This window comes from Somniosus microcephalus, chromosome 16 (assembly GCF_052327205.1).
Source record: "Somniosus microcephalus isolate GS21.2 chromosome 16, FLI_Smic_1.0, whole genome shotgun sequence".
Classification (NCBI taxonomy): Eukaryota; Metazoa; Chordata; class Chondrichthyes; order Squaliformes; family Somniosidae; genus Somniosus; species Somniosus microcephalus.
The window spans coordinates 51150571-51163903 of record NC_141002.1 but is presented as its reverse complement, the minus strand read 5'-3'; the positions used below and the strand labels follow the sequence as shown (position 1 = coordinate 51163903).

At 46.0% G+C, this 13333-nt stretch overlaps 1 protein-coding gene across 2 annotated transcripts in view; it reads right to left on the bottom strand.

Annotated features, from left to right (window-relative positions):
* Positions 1–13333, bottom strand: part of syn3 (synapsin III) — a 479656-nt gene that overhangs the window by 151531 nt on the left and 314792 nt on the right. For both annotated transcript variants that reach the window (XM_086009013.1, XM_086009015.1), the window contains one exon: positions 6032–6188. In XM_086009013.1, coding sequence (XP_085865139.1) covers positions 6032–6188 — 157 coding nt within the window. The remainder of the gene's footprint in view (positions 1–6031; positions 6189–13333) is intronic.

The following is a 13333-nucleotide window of genomic DNA, read 5'->3' as shown; positions in this document are numbered from 1 at the left end:
CTCCAGTCTGAAAAACAGCCATTTACCACAACTCGCTGTTGTCTGTCCTTAAGCCAATTCCTTATCCAAGCTGCCACTGACCCACCTATTCCATGAGCCTCAATTTTGTTAACCAGCCTTCTATGTGGTACTTTGTCAAACACCTTCCAAAAATCCATGTAGACAACATCCATTGCATTCCCTTCATCAATCCTCTCTGTTACTTCATCAAAAAATTCAATTAGATTAGTCAAACACGATCTGCCTTTTACAAATCTGTGTTGGCTCTCCTTAATTAGCTTTAACCTCTCCAAGTGCCCATTAATTTTTTTCTTGATTATTGTTTCTAAAACTTTACCCACCACTGATGTTAAACTGACCGGCCTGTAATTACTAGGATTGTCCTTACACCCTTTCTTGAACAATGGTGTCACATTTGCCACTTTCCAATCCTCAGGCACCTCTCCCACATCTAAGGAAGATTGGAAAATTATGGCACGCCCTTCCGTTATCTCCTCCCCCAATTCCTTTAGCAACCTGGGATGCAAGCCATATGGACCAGGTGACCTATCCACTCTAAGCATACGCAGCCTTTCTAGTACATCCTGTCTATCAATTTTCACCCCTTCCATTGCTTCTACCTTTTCCACTTCCACCGATATTTTGTCAGCATCCACCTCCTTAGTAAACACCGATACAAAGTACTCATTGAATATTCTAGCCTTGCCCTGCGCCTCTAAGCATATATCACCTTCTTTGTCCCGATGCTGGGGAAAGCTGCTAGTTACTGTTAATAACTACAAGTTGTTTATGGTGAACATACCTGCAATAAACCAAAATCAGAACAAGCCAATCCCCATTTAACCCACCTTTCTGGCTCTGTCCAAATTCTGGATTATCAAAAAGAGACTTCAAATACCCTTCACATAACACACACAGTATCTGCTTGATGTAACTAGGCATTAGTATTATGTTATCAAGATTCAATGTTTTTTTTAATAACTAAGGACTACTATTGGCAATGAAAAGATTCAGTCGTGCTCCAAAACATTATTGTCTCAATAATAATATTGACAGCTGAGCCTAGGATGAGAAGGGGGAATCGGCTGTGGTCCAAGTGAGCCAGGCTGTGGGACTGTGGCAGGCTTTTTACTTCCTCAGTAATCTTTCACCAGTTGTTCAGCAGTTGTTCTTGTGGTGGGAATTATACAGAAGAAGTAAAAAAGACTCAATTCACTCCCATCTTGTACTCGAGGTCTTGCATGTCTGTATCAGCTCCTGTGCATGTGCGTTCCACACTGGCTAAAACAAAACAGCTCACTGCTGTCTAGCAAACACGAAAGAAGATCTTTTTGACATTCATGAATGAGAGAGTGAATCTGTGCGATGCAACTATTTCAAAGATGCTGATTTTAACCCAACCCGCCTGGTGGGAACAGGGTGGGCGAGCGGATAAAATCGGGGAAAATCGACATAGCATTCCCGCCGGAATCTCGCCCATCACTGTTTTTACTCCACAGCTAACTGAAGTCACAAACGGACTCACCAGAAAGAGGCGAGTGCCGCATAAATAAATTCAAATAGGGGTCTGATGATGTCACTTGAATCTCAATTTTAACTGGGACAGAAGCCCAGGCCAGCGGCAAACCCACTGAGTAAATCTTAGACGGATTGGCTTCACAAACTGACTTGACATGAAAGAAGCTGAATTTAAAGGAACACGCGTCTGCAGGCACTCAGGCCATTAGGATCAGTGTGCCATGGTGAGTAGTGCATTTACAAGGCAGTTCCGAGTTTCCAGTTTGCTTCATTCTCATTTCCACCCCTCACCCCCCCCCCCCCCCCCCCCACCCCATACATATCCTGGTTAAGCACTCACTGCCTATCATGGGGGTTGTATTTGCTTCACTTCTTTAGATGGACAAAGAGTTGGAGGAAGAAGAGCAGCAGCAGAAACAGCTTCAGGAACCAGGACAAGCAACATTCCGGCCTGTTAGAAGACAGCAATTGAGTTGGGTTGGGGGGTGGTGCGGTGCGGGTGGCTGCTCGTAGGAAACCTCCCCGAGCTCACAGGGTCTAGAGTTACTTTCTGGGATATCTCGGAGGAGCAGTGCAGGAGGAGGCTGCACTTCACCAGGCAGGCTGTCACTGGCCTATGCGGCCTGTTGCAGCAGGACCTGTTGCCCGCTGGACCAGGGGGTCGTGCTTTGCCAGTGGCTGTCAAAGTCACCACCCCGCTTAACATTTTCACCACAGGACCCTTCCAGGCTACTACAGGAGACACCAAACAGGTCACAAATGTCCACCTTGCCAGAGCAAAACAGTACTTTACCTTTGCGATGATTGCAGCAGACAGAATGAGAGTGCTCTAGAATTTTCAGTAATGGCCAGTTTCCATCATGTCGAAGGCATAAGAGACTGCACTCCGGTGATCTGTCTCCTGGGCTATCCCTATCACCAGTATCTGTTGTTGCTCACCAGTGCTGGGTTCATCACCACGTGTAGACCCCTCTAAATCACGCTCTAACTAGAGAGGGTGCCAATCACTGCTTAGGAGTGATGGAGTGCATGACGGTGCCTCCTCAGAAGGATTCTCCTCTGAGGTGTCTTCTTCTGAGGGCTCCGGCTGCTAAGTAGGACCTAGAGGAAAGAGAAACGGGACAAGAGTTAGGATAGCACTAAGAGGCTGGACAGTAGCACATGGCAGGCATTATAATGCAGTATAGTTGTGTATTGAAGCTGCATAATTGTGCATTTTTCAAAGGTTCATGAAGGGGTGCAAATAATATTTAGGGACCCTGTTCAGATAAGCCTCCAGCCTTAAAATGTCCTATTCTGACAGCTCTGGATAGGCCACTGATTTCCAGCACTTGCTGTTCCAGCTCGAAGAGGTTCGTTATGTTGGCTGGTCCGCCCCCGATCTTATTGTATTGTGCTCTGCCTTATCCTGCAGAGAGAAAGAGGGAGTGTTAGTGAGCGTCTCGTACAATGGAGTGTAGATGTGTGGGGGAGTGTTAGTGAGCGTCTCATACAATGGAGTGTAGATGTGTGGGGGAGTGTTTGTGAGCATCTCGTACAATGGAGTGTAGATGTGTGGGGGAGTGTTAGTGAGCGTCTCATACAATGGAGTGTAGATGTGTGGGGGAGTGTTTGTGAGCATCTCGTACAATGGAGTGTAGATGTGTGGGGGAGTGTTGGTGAGCATCTCGTACAATGGAGTGTAGATGTGTGGGGGAGTGTTAGTGAGCGTCTCGTACAATGGAGTGTAGATGTGTGGGGGAGTGTTGGTGAGCGTCTCGTACAATGGAGTGTAGATGTGTGGGGGAGTGTTTGTGAGCGTCTCGTACAATGGAGTGTAGATGTGTGGGAGAGTGTTGGTGAGCATCTCGTACAATGGAGTGTAGATGTGTAGGGGAGTGTTAGTGAGCATCTCGTACAATGGAGTGTAGATGTGTGGGGGAGTGTTAGTGAGCGTCTCGTACAATGGAGTGTAGATGTGTGGGGGAGTGTTAGTGAGCGTCTCGTACAATGGAGTGTAGATGTGTGGGGGAGTGTTGGTGAGCGTCTCGTACAATGGAGTATAGATGTGTGGGGGAGTGTTTGTGAGCATCTCGTACAATGGAGTGTAGATGTGTGGGGGAGTGTTGGTGAGCATCTCGTACAATGGAGTGTAGATGTGTGGGGGAGTGTTAGTGAGCGTCTCGTACAATGGAGTGTAGATGTGTGGGGAAGTGTTAGTGAGCGTCTCGTACAATGGAGTGTAGATGTGTGGGGGAGTGTTGGTGAGCGTCTCGTACAATGGAGTGTAGATGTGTGGGGGAGTGTTTGTGAGCGTCTCGTACAATGGAGTGTAGATGTGTGGGAGAGTGTTGGTGAGCATCTCGTACAATGGAGTGTAGATGTGTGGGAGAGTGTTGGTGAGCATCTCGTACAATGGAGTGTAGATGTGTGGGGGAGTGTTAGTGAGCGTCTCGTACAATGGAGTGTAGATGTGTGGGGGAGTGTTAGTGAGCGTCTCGTACAATGGAGTGTAGATGTGTGGGGGAGTGTTAGTGAGCGTCTCGTACAATGGAGTGTAGATGTGTGGGGGAGTGTTAGTGAGCGTCTCGTACAATGGAGTGTAGATGTGTGGGGGAGTGTTAGTGAGCGTCTCGTACAATGGAGTGTAGATGTGTGGGGGAGTGTTGGTGAGCGTCTCGTACAATGGAGTGTAGATGTGTGGGGGAGTGTTAGTGAGCGTCTCGTACAATGGAGTGTAGATGTGTGGGGGAGTGTTGGTGAGCGTCTCGTACAATGGAGTGTAGATGTGTGGGGCTTCTCCTTGGTGTGCAAATGCTTAGAAAGAGAAGACGCCAATGGAATCAAGATGGGGAGGTGTTGAATGGAAAACATGTGTCTGGAGTGTGAAGTGAGGAAGGAGCCCTGAGAGAAGTTGATGATTGTGCAAAAGCTAGCAAGTGAGAGGAGAATGGTGCCAGTGGCTACTGTGAAGGGAATAAGGAAGGGATGAGTGTGTGTTTGTAATGAGAATGAGAAGTGGTAGAGTACGGCCTTGTGCTGGGTGGTGAAGGGCATGATGGAGGGGAGGGGGTGGTTGAGGGGAGGGGATGGTTCAGTGTTGGGAGTGGGGGAAAAGGACTGTTGCCATGTGTTCTTGAGAGAGATGGAGAAATGAAGAGCTGTACTCACCTTCGCTACTCTTGAGAGATCATTGAATCGCTTCCTGCACTGCATCCAGGTCCTTGGGGGTGATGCGCTGGAGCTGACAATTTCAGCAATCTCTCTCCATGCCTGGTGTATTGGGATCCTCCTCTCACTGGCTGAAAAGAAAATTTACCTTCTAGCCCTGACCTCTTCCAGCAGGACCTCCAGGGAGCCTTCAAAGAACCTAGGGGGAGAAATTCAGTATCGCCCTGTTTGGGGCTAATGTCTTTCAACTTTTAAATAATTTGGTTTTGCGCTCCAGGAAGGAAGTGGTGCATGAAATCAAGCGCTCCACTTCCTTCCTGGAGCGCAGCAGGCAGCAGGTGGGGTGGTAGGTGAGCTGTGCTGTACACTGGGCCGTGCAGCGCTGCCGCGTTGGAAGGTTCCTTCCCTCCCTTGAAGGGAAGAGCCATCGCTGCAGGCTCTGCAGGGAAAAAACTTACCTGGTCCCCAACGGCAGCCGCAATCCAGCCCAATCAGCCTGATGCACTGCAGCAGAGTGCTAGGCTGATTGATCGCTGGAGAAGAAAAATGAAAAAAACAGAAAGACCATTTGAGAATTTTTTCCACTTAGCTTGGCCACCTCGCCTTTAAGTATCACCCCTGAAGTGCCCAACCCCCCGAACAACGCCTCCTGCAGCTGCCGGTGTTTTCGCCTGGCGATGCTGCAGGGGGCGGAACCGAAGTTCGGGTCCGGGGCAGTACCAGGGCGATGCTCACGGCGATGACGTCACGATCTCCGGGCGCAATGCCATACCGCCGCCGCAAACCTCCCACCGAATATAGCGTGAGTCGATCTTCTCACCGCACCCGGTCAGTAGTGATTAGCGCCCCGTTATTGCCACCCTGATGTGATAACGGGATGCAGAAAGTTACCCAGTTTCTCTGCGACTCATCCTGAAGCTGTTTCTTCCTGCAGCAAAATCAGGCAAAAGGCAATGCAACCTTGCTTTAAGAGGCTTTGACACTTTAAACAGACCTCTGGCTCACCCACCAGAACTTGCACTGACAAAGTGGGCGGGTTTTTCCCAGCGTGTCTGCGATTCGGATGGGAAACCCACCAATGAAATTCGAATGAGGTCTAGAAGTTAAAATATGTTTAAAATTCTAATGGACATGTTTTCTGGGGCAACGGGTGAGTTTCAAACTCACTCCATTAACCACCCACCCAAAACCCACCCGGAATTAAAATCGGGGCCAAAGTTTTAACCAACTTGTGGAAGATGAACCCGCAGTCCAGAGTCACCGAAGTGGACATACCAAAAAGTGGTCTAGAATGCAGCTGTTAAATGGTTCATAGTATAGGTACACATACCACCGCACACCAGAGATAAGCAGCCAAACTCACCATCCAGGGCTTGTTGCAGAAGCTGTAGATAGATTGGAGAGAATTGAGCGAAGGCACTCTGCCGTACTGCATGCCGATGATGAGGTTACGGTAGTCCTCCCCATGGGCCATGTTATACACATGCTGGCGAATGACAACAAAGTCTGGTTTGAATGATCTGTAACAAGATCAGAAAGAAGCTTGATCAGCGAAATTCACAAATAGAAGTTTGTCTCAGAAATAAACACAATTCTGTTTTTGACAGGAAGAAAGTTATACAGAAGTGACAGAATAATGCTCCGAATGAAGAAGTCATGTCTCCACCAAAGCTTTAGGGGAGTAGATAACTGAGGGGACTAACAGGAGGGCCAGGTGATATTGTGAACCACACAGGCAAAATCAGGTTATTCTAATCCCAAAACTGGATTATAGTCATCAGTTTCCTCCTGATCATGTGCTGTTATATCTATCTATCTATCTATATATATATAATAATAAAGCAGTATGTCTGTATGTCTGTCTGTCTGTCTGTCTGTCTGTCTGTCTGTCTGTCTGTCTGTATGTCTGTCTGTATGTCCGCTATACACGCAAAAGTTATAGAGCGTACCAACACATATGTTATATCAAAAGAAAGCTGATGATCAGGGGAGTGTCATAGGCATATTTACTTTTTGGTCAGACAAAAATTGTTCGGACAGTATACAAAAAACGTTCAAAAATCTGCTCATTAGCGGTTGACCAATCCTACCGCTCATTAGCGTTGAGTGACGTGATGGTTGACCAATCGGGCATCGCGGGCGGGACCTAATCCTGCAGCCTCCCGAAACTTCACCGCCATTTTTCCCCTGCTTTTCCTCAACAGCGAGCGGGGCAGCTGCGTCGGCCCACCGGAGCGGGAGGTGAGTTGGGGTCACTCGGGCCCGGCCTCACAACCGCTCGGCCCGAGACACAGAGCAGGGGAGCGGCAGCGGGCGGCCATCAACCGCGCGGCCCGAGACACAGAGCGGGGGAGCGGCAGCGGCCGGCCGTCAACCGCGCAGCCCGAGACACAGAGCGGGGGAGCGGCAGCGGCCGGCTGTCAACCGCGCGGCCCTCTAAACTGCCCTGGCAACGCCGGGCCCCCCCAGCTAGTACTACATAAGATTAAAGAGGAATTGCTAAGGTTCTGCCCAAGTGATTGCTAGTTAAAGCACATGGAATTGGAGTCAGTCTCGTGGCACGAATAAGGAACAGGTTGGGAGGGAGGAGGCAGAGATTTGGCAATAAAAGGACATTTCTGGATTGGTAAGTAGTGACAAGTGTTGTCTCTCAGGGATTGGTGCTGGAAATGGAAGGGCGTATATCCAAGATGCAGATGCAGAATTAATTGAAGTGTTTAAAAGTCACACAGTTATTTGGCAAGTAAGGGCATTAAAAGGAAATATGAATAAAACATTAGAGCTGACGGGCAGGCATGGGGTGTGGCCCAAATAAGCGTTCTTTATACAAATGCATAGAGTATAAGGAATACATTGAATGAACTGCAGGTGCAAATTCAAATTGGAGGGTATGACATGGTAGCCATTACTGAGACATGGCTGCAAGACAGTCAGGACTGGGAACTAAATATGCCAGATTATAAGGTCTACAGGAAAGATAGGGAAACTGGTAGAGGGGGAGGAGTAGCCTCAGTGATTAAGGATGAAATCACTTCAATGATAAGAGAGGATATAACAAGAGGTAACCAGGCAGTGGAGGCTTTATGGATAGAATTAAGAAATAGGAAAGGATTTAAGACTGTAGTGGGAGTTGTGTATAGGTCACCTGGTAGCAGCTCTGAAGTGCTAGATTGTATAATTGCAGAGATTAGACAAGCATGTAGCAAAGGCAGAGTGGTTTTAATGGGGGATCTTAACTTTCATATAGATTGGGATAAGCAGACTAGCACCTGTCAGAAAGGTAGTGAATTTCGTGCGTGTGTCCGGGATAGTTTTCTACAACAATAAGTCCTAGAACCAGCAAGGGGGCATGCCATATTAGATTTAGTAATGAGTAATGAACCAGATTTAGTTAACAGCCTAACGGTGCGTGAACATTTATCCAATAATGATCATAACATGATCAAGTTCAACGTCGTGTTTGAAAAGGAGAAACGCAAAACAGCTACTAAGATTCTAGATTTAGGTAAGGCCGACTTCAACGGGATGAGACAGAGACTGTCCATAGTAAACTGGTCAAATCTGTTAATGGGTAAAATGACAGAAGATCAGTGGGAGAGGTTTAAAAAAGAATTTAATGTGATACAGAAGCAGTTTATACCCCTGAGGGGCAAGAGCTCTACTTGCCAAACAAAAGCTATGGACGACTAGAGAGATAAGAGACAGCATCAAACTAAAAGAAAAAGCATAAAGAAGTTAAAAAAAACACAGATCCTGGTGAATGAGAAAGATACAAAGAACAGCAAAGGGTGACAAAACAGGTAGTATGATCTACGAAAAGAGTGTATGAAAAGAAACTTGCAAGGGATATCAAAATCAACACAAAGTATTTTTACAATTATATTAGAAAAAAGATGGCCAAGAGCAACGTTGACCCCTTAAAAACGGATATTTGTGATATTGTCAATGATAATAAGGGAATGGCGGACATGTTGAATAATTACTTTGCGTTAGTATTTACAGTAGAGGAAGAGGATAGCATGCTGGAAATCCCAAGGAAACTAATATTGAATCAGGGACAGGGACTCAATAAAGTTAACGTAAGCAAAATAGCAGTAATGAAGAAAATAATGGCACTAAACAGTGACAAATCCCGAGGGTCAGATCATTTCCACCCTAGGGTTTTAAAGGAAGTAGGTGAGCATATTACAGATGCCCTAACTATAGTCTTCCAAAGTTCTCTCAATTCAGGAACCATCCCTTTAGATTGGAAAGTTGCACATGTCACTCCGCTATTTAAGAATGGCGAGAGAGGGAAACCAGGGAATTATAGACCAGTTAGCCGAACATCTGTTGTTGGGAAATTACTAAAGTTTATAATTAAGGACAGGGTGACTGAACACCTTGAAAATTTTCAGCTGATCAAAGAGAGCCAGCATGGATTTGTGAAAGGTAGGTCATGCCTGACAAACCTGATTGAATTTTTTGAAGAGGTGACTAAGAGGGACAGGGGAATGTTTATCGATGTTACTTATATGGACTTCCAGAAGGCATTTGATAAAGTCCCTCATAGGAGACTGTTAGCTAAAGTTGAAGCTCATGGAATTGAAGGCAAATTATTGACCCGGTTAGCAAATTGGCTGGGCAGCAGGAGACAGAGAGTAAGGATAATGGGCAGGTACTCTAATTGGCAGGATGTGACTAGTGATGTCCCACAGGGATCTGTGTTGGGGCCTCAACTATTCACAGTTTTTACTAATGACTTAGATGATGGCATAGAAAGTCATGTATCCAAATTTGCCGATGACACAAAGATAGATGGAATTGTAGGCAGTGTAAATGGAAGCATAATATTACAAAGGGATATTAATAGATAAAGTGAATGGGCAAAACTGTAGCAAATGGATTTCAATGTAAGCAAATGTGAGGTCATCCACTTTAGACCTAAAAAGGATAGAACAGGGTACCTTCTAAATGGTGAAAAGCTAAAAACAGTGGAGCCCAAAGAGACTCGGGGATCCAGGTACATAGATCATTAAAATGTCATGAACAGATACAGAAAATAATCAAAAAGGCTAATGGAATGCTAGCCTTTATATCTAGAGGTCTAGAATACAAGGGGGTAGAAGTTATGCTGCAGTTATTAAAAAAAACCTGGTTGGACCACACCTGGAGTATTGTGAGCAGCTCTGGGCACCACACCTTAGGAAGGATATATTGGCCTTGGAGGGAGTGCAGCGTAGGTTTACCAGAATAATACCCGGACTCCAAGGGTTAAATTACGAGGAGAGATTACACAAACTAGGGTTGTATTCCCTAGAATTTAGAAGGTTAGGGGGTGATTTGATTGAAGTTTTCAAGATATTAAAGACAACAGATAAGGTAGATAGAGAGAAACTATTTCCGCTGGTTGGGGAGTCTAGGACGAGGGGGCACAGTCTAAAAATTAGAGCCAGACCTTTCAGCAGTGAAATTAGGAAACACTTCTACACACAAAGGGTGGTAGAAGTTTGGAACTCTCTTCCACAAATGGCAATTGATGCTAGATGATGGATTTTTGTCACAGATCAGCCATGATCTTATTGTATGGCGGAACAGGCTCGAGGGGCTAAATGGCCTTCTCCTGTTCCTATGTCAAAAGGCAGGCAATTGCCATTAAAAAGATACAACTACCATGTCTAACAAAAACAGCAAAGCGGGCTTGATCAGCTGAATGACCTGAACGTTCCTGTATTTTTTGAAATGCTCCATAATCATGATTGTTCCATAGTATGTTCCGAATACTTCTGGGCTTCCCTTGTTACTGTTTTGTGCCGCAGAATTGTTGGTTACAATGCTGTCAGCACTCATGATTATCAAAGTATGTCCCAATGAAACATCCAAGTGAGAGGCTCAAGGCAGCACTGAAGTGGAATCAGAGTCGAGTTCTTCAGTCCTACCACAGGAATCTTGCTTGAGGGTTGCACAGGGAACTCCCTTTAAAAATGACAAATGTTGCCAGAGCTGTAGTTACAGGCTGTCTAGGAGCTGATATTTAGTATAGACTTCTATACAACATCATCTCATTCCACTCCAGTGAAGTCATGAATAGGCACAGTGGGCTAAGAGCCACACAACAGTGAATTTTTTTCTTTTAAAATAAAAATACTGCCCCCAAAATCCCTGGGTCTGAGAGGATGGAACCAGGAAATACATCAAGAATTTGGAACAGAACCCAGTTCTGCAAGGGTTAAGCCCTTGTTTTAACATCCTGAAATTCCAATGGCAGGGAGCAGGCACTTTGTCTCCTTCCAATCCAACATCATCAAAAGAGGCAGGATTGGTGGGATGATGTCCCCCACCAGATATTCCAGCTGTGTTACCTTTACTGCAGCCAACTTAAAGTACACCTGCAAGAAGCTGGAGTTGGGGCCGAATGCTGGTTTCAAAACTGCAGTCAATTAGAGCACAATCGATTGCTGTTAGGAAAACAGCTCCACCGAGTCGGCCAGCATTTAAAAAAAAATTAACTCTTCAGCGAAAACAACCAGCCCTCCCACCAATGCAGTGGCACTCCTGACCTCCCCATGAGGTAGATGCCGAGGGAGTGCCATAAATGGTGTGGGTCAATGGCCCAATCCCTGGGATTTGCCCAGGGTCAATCAGAAGCCAGACATGCAGCTGGAAGTCCAGCCCACCGCAGTTCTAGTGGTGGGCTTGCTCTCCGTGAGTTTCAGGACCATTATTTCTACATTTCTAACTTCTATCCTATCTCCCCCCTCATGCTCTCTGAACTCATCTAGTCCATGAAACCCGCCTCTTGCTCTCTTGACCCCATTCCCACTAAACTGCAAATCACCGAACTTCCCTTCCTGGTCCCCATATTACCTGATATTGTAACCGGTTCCCTCTCCTCAGGTACTGTCACCCTCAAATCTGCCATTATCATTCCTCTCCACAAAACCCACCCTCGAACCCTGTCCTTGCAAACTATTGGCCCATCTCCAACCTCCCTTTTATCTCCAAAGTCCTGGAATATATTGTTTTTCCCATGATTCCATATTTGAATTTCTCCAATCAGATCTCTGCCACTGTCACTACGTCAGAAATGACATCCTCTGTGACAGTGACCATGGTGCACTATCCCATCTCATCATTCTTGACCTCTCTGCAGTCTTTGACACACCATCATCCTCCAACATCTCTCCTCTGTTGTCCAGCTGAGTGAGACTACCCTTGCTTGATTCTACTTTTACCCATCCAATCATTGCCAGAGCATCCTCAGCAATGGCTTTTCTTCCTGCTGCCACACCATTATCTGGAGTCCCTCAAGTGTCTATCCTTGGCCCCCTCCTCTTCATCACCTACATGCTGCCCTACAGCGACATCATCCAAAAACCTGTAGAAGCTTGCGGTGAGCTTAACACTTCTGATCGGATGGTCTGAGGGGGTCAAATAGCAAGGCAAAAGAGGCCACAAAAGTAGGCGCTCTCTTCCTCCTGCAGCTCCTTAATTGTTGTGCAGGCCTGGATGCCTTATGGATGTTGTTCTCCAACAGCAGCTAGAGGCTCTGAAGAAGATGGCGAGTTCCTCAGCTGCAGGCCTCTCAGGCTGCAGCTGCACATCTGTTTCTGCCCCTGTTTCCTAGCACAATGCCCTGCCAGTGGATGAGTCTGCACTGGTTCACGACCCAGCCGACCATATTGGGGGCTGTGAGGCATGGACAGGCAGAGCACACTTCAGGTGCCCTCCTCTCTAGCACCTGCACAAAGAGAAGCCAGGAGAATTCACTCCATACCTTCCATCCCATTTGAAATTCGTCCAAAAGTAAAGGAAATCAAATGCGTATCTCACAGTTGTATCAGGCTGTCAAACATCCACAGATTTTAAAACACTGGGGATACTTGCTGGTTCGGGGTATGTCTCTGGTCCCCTCTGGAGTTAAAGCATAGAATATAGCAAAACAAAAGGTGACTTCCATTGCGGAAATAACTTTATCAACCCAACACAAAGGTTTCCTGAATTTCTTTCAGATGCGACACATCCACATATTTGAATAAATTACCAAGCACTTTAATTTGATAGATTTCAAGACAAAACCGACCGACTGTGGCCAGTAAGTTCCACTTGCTTTAAAATCAAAATGTGTTTGCTCATGAATAATTCCTTTTGTGTACCAGAAATAATGTGTATTTTCTGCGACTTGGGAGCATCAAGCTAGCTGGAACCAAAATTAAGGTGACCAATCACATCTCAAAGATAGGTATTAGAGCCTAGATGTTCCGATTGGCATTATTTAATGCTTGCAGCAGTCGATTACTACTGGTGTTAAAATAATCCTAATCGAAAATTCCAGACTAAAAAATACATACTGAGCAAGTGCTGTACTCTTGGCATGCCATCTTTCAGATGAGACGTTTAACCGAGGCCCTGTCTGCCCTCTCATGTGGATGTAAAAGATCCCATGGCACTATTTGAAGAAGAGCAGTTCTACCAGTGTCGTGGCCAATATTCATCTCTCAACCAACATCACTGAATCAGATTGTCTGGTCATTATCTCATTGCTGTTTGTGGGACCTTCCTGAACGCAAAATGTACTTCATTGGCTATAAAGCGCTTTGGGGCATCCTGTGGTCGTGAAAGGAGCTATAGAAATGCAAGTCCTTTAGTGAGGAGATCTGTATAAGAGGAGTGTGCTTCATCAAAG